We start from the raw sequence: 7560 nt of genomic DNA, 5'->3' as shown, positions 1-7560 counted from the left end.
TTTGACTACTGGGTTTGGCACCTTAGAGCTATGGTTGTAGCTTTCTTCCCCCACTACAACGCGAAATTAACAAAAAGGTATCCATTGCAGCTTTATCCTGCGATCTAGAACCGAGCAGCTGGGTCCAGCTGTTGAAGACCTTCCCTTGTTGGACTGGCCTCCGACGTGGGGAAACCCCGGGATTCTGGAGTTTTGCCCTATGTTTGATGCTGCCATCTTTTGCGGCTTCCAACAACCGCGTTATTGATCACATAGTACTTATGGAAATCTCTCTTTCTGTCAGGGGTTAAATTACAGAAAAAGACAATCCAAGTTATCCCCGCCACAACTGCATGGTGGTCGGGCCCACAGGGCACTCTGCACACCACAGGTTCACAATGCTACCTTGATAATCACTCAAAACGCCTGCATAGCACTGCTCGCTGATTGGGTACAACTCAGACATCTTTGCTCTCACATTAAGTGAATGTGTTAGATCCTGCTTGCTTTTGTCTTTATAAAATCTTCTCTCTCTTTTTTCTTCTTCCTTCCTCCTCACCCGCAACACCCTGCATCTCATACCCGAGATCGCACAAGGAGAAGTCGTGCTTGTTTTGTTTGTCTCTGCGTCGCGTTTCTTGTACTTCATACTATCTTGACAACTTCTTTTGTTTCTGCTTTGGTATTTCTGCGGTCATCATCGGCATGGCTGACGGAAAGGAGCCCTCGGCTGGGGTTCACCCCAAGACCCTCGAGGACACCAAACCAGGACCCAACACGTAAGTCATAATCAGTCTTCTACAGAAATATCATACTGAAATGCTACAGTGCCAGTGATGATGGCGACCTCGCCGAAAAGGGCGTCACTGAGCACATCAACTTGAACAACAACGTCTCGGCCAAGTAAGTGTTACCCCTGTCTTCTGCTTCTGCTGTGTTCTGCTTTCAATGCTAACTCCTGCAGGATCAAGAACCCTCTTGCCGATTTTACCGAGGCTCAGGTGCTCCGCGATGTTGAGGAGTTCGCTCACGACCATGACCTCGTTGACATCCTCCCCGACCTGCGCAAGGGCTCGCTCATCGCCAGAGACCCCGCGAACTTCAGAGCAGCTGTCCCTGGAATTACCCCTATGGACATCACTATTGTGCAGAATGAGATCGATTACAAGTGGCGTCATCCCCGTGCTTTGTACTTCACCATCATCCTTTGCTCTATCGGTGCCGCGGTGCAAGTAAGCTACACCCCTACACCCCTCTGCCTTCAACACACCAATTTAACAGTTAAATAGGGCTGGGATCAGACAGGAAGCAACGGAGCTAATCTATCGATGCCAGAAAAGCTCGGTTTGCCTCAGCATGATCATCCTGATGCTGAGCGTAACCAGTGGATTCTGGGGGCTTTGAATGCGTACGTTGCCATAACCCTAGCCCTACCAACGCTACAACTGCGTGATTACTCATCGTTCCTTCCCTCTGTGCCCTTTTGCTCTCGATATTATTCCCTTTTTCACGTCCAGCGTGCTGTATGTATGAATATATGCTAACCGTTATAGGGCTCCGTACATGGCGAGTGCGGTCATTGGATGCTGGCTCTCCGACCCTTGCAACTTCTATCTCGGCCGTCGCGGTGCCATCTTTCTCTCTGCGATCTTCTGTTTGATCTCTCCATTTGGTCAGGCAGTTAGCCAGACCTGGCCCCAGCTCTTCGCCACCCGTGCCCTACTTGGCCTCGGTATGGGGCTCAAGGCTTCAACTATCCCCGTCTTCTGTGCCGAGAACGCCCCTGCGTCCATTAGGGGTGCGTTAACTATGACCTGGCAGCTGTGGACAGCTTTCGGTATCTTCTTGGGGACTACAGCTAATCTGGTGGTTGCTGGCATGAGCCGTGATATCGCCTGGCGCCTGCAGGTTGGCTCGGCCTTTATTCCGGCTGTCCCCTTGGTTTTCGGTGTTTATATGTGCCCTGAGTCTCCTCGCTGGTACATCAAGAAAGGTCGGTTTCCAGACGCCTATAATTCACTTTCTCGCACCAGGAACCATAGCCTCCTTGCTGCACGTGACCTTTACTACATCTACGCTCAGATCAAGGTAGAGCAGGAGATTGCCGGCGAGGGCACCTACGTCGCGCGGTTCATTGAGCTTTTTACAATCCCTCGAGTCCGTCGTGCCACTTTGGCAGCTTTCACAGTCATGATTGCTCAACAAATGTGTGGTATCAACATTGTGGCATTCTACTCGTCCACCATCTTCGCGGAAGCCGGAGCTACTGGCAATGGACCTCTCTGGGCGTCTTGGGGCTTCGGCTTGGTCAACTTCTTGTTTGCTTTCCCTGCTCTGTGGACAATTGATACCTTCGGACGTCGCAGCCTGCTGCTGTTTACCTTCCCTCAGATGGCGTGGACCCTTCTCGCAGCGGGTTTCTCATTCTATGTTCCGGAAGACTCAAAGGCACACCTTGGACTGATCGCTCTATTTGTATTCCTTTTTGCTGCGTTCTATTCTCCTGGTGAAGGACCTGTCCCATTCGCCTACTCCGCCGAGGTCTTCCCCCTCTCTCACCGTGGTATGTACCTGGTTCCCTTCGGGAAACGCAGTGTTAACTCTTCTATAGAAGTCGGAATGTCCTTCGCCGTCGCAGTCTGTCTAGGATTCGCAGCAGCCCTAGGCAACACCTTCCCCCGAATGCTAGATGCTCTCACCCCCCAAGGCGCCTTCGGTTTCTACGCGTAAGCCCTCCCTCCGTCTTCCTCTATTTCTCATTCACAACTAACACTACCAGTGGCCTGAACATGGTCGCCTTCGTCATGATCTTCCTCTGGGTCCCGGAGACCAAGCAGCGCACCCTCGAAGAGCTCGACTACATCTTCGCCGTCCCCACCCGCACCTTCATGCGCTACCAGGTCTTCAAAGTGCTGCCATGGTGGTTCCGCCGCTACGTTCTCTTCCAGAAAGATGCGACGCTTGAGCCTTTGTATCAGCTTGACCATGTTGCGACTAGCTAAGCTTCGCTAACTGACATTGACGTTTGAGGCCGTGAGCTTCAATCACCATCATGTACGATGTATTGACGACGAACTGAACAATACTCAGCGATATCAAAAATCCTCAAAAAAACACGCAAAGCGAAAAAACACCACAAAAAAAAGACCACCAGATCCATCGAACAGCGAGCAAAGGAAGGCTGAAGTGAGTGAGTGAGTGAGAGCTGCTGGCTGACTCCTTTCTCACCGCAGCAATGCAACATCCAGTTTCATCTCTCATCGTGTCTCCTTCCCATTCCCTCAAGTCTCGTTATCTGTCCTGATCTCCTTTCCTTTGTTCCTTTCCTTTTTACACCCCTGTATCTTACCACACTACTTACACCTCACTTTACCCTTGTCTGGGCTTCATCTTGATCTCATCCCATCGCCTCGTTTGTTAGACCGCTCTGCTCTACTATGCCCTGCTCTGTTTTGCTCTGCTATCAGCGCTCATTGATTCGTTCCTGTTCCTCTTTTGAACTTGGGATAGAATAGAGTATCATATGCAGGTGGCTAGATGCTTGGTCAATACACCAACACCAACAACAGTAGGTAGATGGATAGATAGGTAGTTTAGCTTAGTTCCCAGTATGTATGTAAGAATAATCCAATGACAATCTTCATTTCCATCTCCATTCTCATTTCTCGTTCGGCTGTCTTTCCTCTGTCTCCAGTGCTCTACTTAAGTTACGATGTCGGGTATGAGATGAGAGTGAGGCTCCAAACAATGAATCCTTTACTCACGGTAAGGTTATGTATGCCCTGTTAGTTCTGCTTCTCCTACACCTGGGCAGCAAGTAGGTTATGTTTAGTTCGAGCTTTCTCGCTCCGCTCAGTTCAGATCAGCTCAATGAAGCTCAGATCATTTCTTACGGCCGTCATCCAACGAAAGACATTACCTTTTGATAGTTCATCAGCTGCCTGTTTAGCTTGTCTTGTGATCTCGTTTCTACAAGGTTTTCTTCGGTTTTCGTTTACCCTGTACTCCGTAGGTGAGGTGAGGTGAGGTGAGGTGGAGGGCCGAGGTAACTTGGAAGAAAGGAAGAGTGATTTTACAATTCACTTAACTAAGTTACTTATTTCTCTCCGTCGAAGTCGGATGTGCAAAGGAGAGAAAAGACCTTGACTAAAAGCGCAAAGCATAGCGGAGCATTGCAGCAATGCAGCCCAATCCTTACAATCCGTGTAAATGGTGAGAGAAGAAGATGAAGAAGAGAAGAAGAAAAGAAAGAAATGAAAGTCCGTTATTCATACATAATCAGCTAAATACTTGATACTGGAAAGAAAAGCCGAGTCCCGGTAGTTGCTATCCTTTCAACCTCGCTCTCGCTCTCGGCCGCGAGAGTAACGCTTGGATTTCGACATCGACTTGGAGTTCGACCTGGACTGTGACTTTGATTTCGGCCGCGCCTCCATCTCCATCTCCATCTCCAGCTCATCGAAATCCGAATCTCGGGGAAGAATACTATACAAGAAGAGAAAAAAAAAGAACGTTAGAACGGTTTGTTCTAGATGGCAGGCAGTCATCATCGACTCTCCACCCTCACCAACCTCGCCGCAGAATTCGTTCTGCCGTCAGCATCTGCACCCCCTAGCCCGCGGCTCTGCTGGAGAGTCCATCCATCCCTATCGCCATCAGATTTATCCACATCTCCTTCTCCTTCTCCTTCACCGTGGCCTTCAACCTCTTGCTCCTCCAGCCGAATAAACTCCTGCTCGACTCTAATTCCGTCAACTCGCTCTTTCTCTTTCTCTCTTCGGTCACTTCTATTCCCGCTACTTCCTAGAGACTTGATGGTCAGGTTTTGGGAGTATTTGTCTCGAATAGCAGAGCCGGGTCCTGTCCCGCCAGTTCCCTTGTAGTTGTAGCGGTTGGACCCGTCGCTGTAGGCGTATGTGGCAGTGGGTTTCTTGAAGAAGCGGATAAACAAGGCGCGGATTGCGGGCATGCAGGCGCAGAGGATTGCGACGTCGAATTCGAGAAGGGACCAGATGCCGACGGGGATGAAGTCCTCTGTTTTTTTTTTTTTACTTGTTAGTAGCTGCATTGCGGTGGGGTGTAGTAGAGGAGGATAGAGAGGAAGAGGTGGACGTACTGGTTGGGTTATTGGTGCTGTTAAACCCGACTGTTTTGACGAGGCGCATGATGCTGATTAATGTGACACTGGAAGAGGTATTAGACGAAGATTAAAGGTACTTCCTGGTACACCGGAACGGCGTATACTGTACTGTTTTAGAGGAAGAGGAAACTCACACAACGCCCACGGCAAACATGGCGATAACACCGACCTTCTTCTCCAACGTCATATGCAGCTTGATCAGAATCGGCATCGGGACAATCGTGATCCCCACATCTAGCAAGATATTGATCACTGAGTGCGCAACCAGGATACTATCCTGGTTCAAACAAGTCCCTTCATGCTCGCCGTCCCATTTGTTCCAATAGTGCGATATCGGCCTGCAGGAAAACAAGAGCACGAAGAAGGCGGTCGCCCCCCATGCGGCTGTGAGACCCATGAAGACGAAGACGGCAACTCGGAGGGGTTTGTTGGGAAAGAGTCGGAGGTACAAGAGGAGCATGGAGATTTTGACCATGGCGATGCAGATGCCGTAGAGTTCTTCTTCGATGAAGAAAAGCTGGCTGAGTTAGTATCGGCTTGTCATAGAAGAACTCATAGCTGGGGGCGTGTACCTTGAGAGTCATCCGGATATCATCAAAGGGAATGGTCCAGATATCTTTTCCTAAGCCGAAATCCTTGACTGTGGTAGAGTGTTAGAAGCCATCCAACACTTGAAGTGGGAAACATACGCTTTAGCCCGATGGCAGAAACGGCAATAGCAAATAGCTATACCGTAGCCTGTTAGCCCTCATCCCATCCAAGCCACACAGCAAACCCACCAAAGAAAGCACAATTGTATAATCATCCCACCCCAACCGTCGATCCATAGCACGATTCGCTAACCTCAAGCCAACAGCGAGAATAGCCACGACGATGCCGACGGCGTTTGTGACTGGGAAGACCCCTGAATCGTCACTCTGAGGGACTCCACATGTAGTGACCGTGTAGTTCTTCGCGGCTGGAGATTATCAGCGGATGGCACGAGACAAGGTAGACACGAAGACGCACTCAACGACTCCTTGATCGAACAAGAAGCCTTAACGCACGGTTCCAACTGCATATTGAGCTGCTGGTTCGCGCAGATACAGGCCATATCCGTGAGAGCGCATGTCGACGCGCTGACGGCTTCGATAAGGCATTTCAACTGGAAAAGCCAGTCAATACCCCGCCGTCAAGGAGAGAGGCATGATGACATACAGCACAAGTGGGGATATCCATGCTCGCCAAATCCGAGGCCGAGAGACCCTGGCCTGAGAGATCCATATTTGCTTCTGCAGACAAGGTGTCTGCACTGAATGATTCACTAGACAGACCAAGACCAGGAACCGGGCAGCCCACAGCTATATATGAGACGCAGGTGGAGAAGAGCTATGCGCTGGCCGCTGCGTCGCTCGCAGGGCGATCACGCCCGCTATTCGAGTCAGAGGTGATGTGAGGGCATAGTGGGCCTGATCAACGGTTCCCCAGTTTATATTGAGGATTTGGTCTACGCAACCAAGGTTAGAGGTCGATCATGGTCGACTAGACCCTTAAATTAGTATTGCATGAGGCGAACAGTAAACAGAGGATAGGGGTTTAAGAGGGATTTCGGCATCTCGCTCATGCGGATGTCAATAGTTCAATGATGGGGGTGGCTTGGAAACCCGGCATTTTGGGACGGGGGCGATCATGGTTGGTAGGTATGGAGCTGCTGGAGCTGCTGGAGCCTGTGGAGGCCTTCTCAGACGTTGTTGGAACTTGGAGCACGGCTCTTGTGTTTTAGCCAGTCTAGCTCCGATCATCTATCCTGTGAGTGCATTAGGATATAATGATCTTCGAGCTTAGTTGAGTATTGAAAGAAAGTGATACAATTGCTGATTCAGAAACATCAGATTGTGTTGATAAGAATTGATCCCTGATGGTGAGAAGAGGAGCCGAGCACAACTCCACAAGGGAGGCGACCGGCACATGAGTGTGCAAACAGCATCAGCGTTCAACAGCCTCGAATAAGAGATATCTCAGACTTCTAAACCTGTTTCGACAGTTGACCAGTAGAGGAAGTTGGAACAGTAGAGTTAGACAGCTCAACACATGCAAGCCTTTTGCCCGCGTGGGATCGACACCGCTGGCGCATTAGCCCAAACTCAATCCTGCTTATTCCTGAACAAGCATGAGCAGAACCGAACCATTTGCACAAAAATTCGACGTCTCGGAACCAAGCTGCCTGAACCACGTCATTGGAGGAAATGGTGCATAAAACTTTAGAGCTGGCAGTCATGATTTGCCTTTTGTCAATTCCTGTACTTCCAAATTATGATACGATATCCTTTCCCTGGGTTTATACTACTAGATAGTAGAACTGATTCCTGAAGACTCCATTTTTTGGACGGCGTAAGCTTGGCTTTACCTTAAAATCTCCCGGGATCCTCTCAGAGTGCTGCCGTCTTTACGCCGAGTCCCGT

General features: G+C 49.8%; 2 protein-coding genes across 2 annotated transcripts; one reads left to right on the top strand and one right to left on the bottom strand.

The window, feature by feature from the left end:
* Positions 1–684: 684 nt before the first annotated feature.
* BJY04DRAFT_226921 (sugar porter family MFS transporter) lies at positions 685–3634 on the top strand (the record flags this gene model as incomplete). Its single annotated transcript, XM_073718519.1, has 7 exons — positions 685–758; positions 808–882; positions 944–1211; positions 1269–1387; positions 1533–2542; positions 2591–2705; positions 2759–3634. The coding sequence occupies 7 exons, from the start codon at positions 685–687 to the stop codon at positions 2979–2981; spliced, it is 1884 nt and encodes a 627-aa protein (XP_073572721.1). The 3' UTR covers positions 2982–3634.
* An 891-nt stretch (positions 3635–4525) lies between these two features.
* On the bottom strand, positions 4526–6382 carry BJY04DRAFT_216989 (CFEM domain-containing protein; the record flags this gene model as incomplete). Its single annotated transcript, XM_073715914.1, has 8 exons — positions 4526–5013; positions 5096–5163; positions 5254–5636; positions 5692–5759; positions 5809–5845; positions 5899–6077; positions 6128–6263; positions 6317–6382. The coding sequence occupies 8 exons, from the start codon at positions 6380–6382 to the stop codon at positions 4526–4528; spliced, it is 1425 nt and encodes a 474-aa protein (XP_073572720.1).
* Positions 6383–7560: the final 1178 nt, after the last annotated feature.

This window comes from Aspergillus karnatakaensis (assembly GCF_047715665.1).
Source record: "Aspergillus karnatakaensis strain CBS 102800 unplaced genomic scaffold BJY04scaffold_17, whole genome shotgun sequence".
Classification (NCBI taxonomy): Eukaryota; Fungi; Ascomycota; class Eurotiomycetes; order Eurotiales; family Aspergillaceae; genus Aspergillus; species Aspergillus karnatakaensis.
The sequence above is the reverse complement of the archived record's forward strand: the minus strand, read 5'-3'. Positions and strand labels throughout refer to the sequence as shown.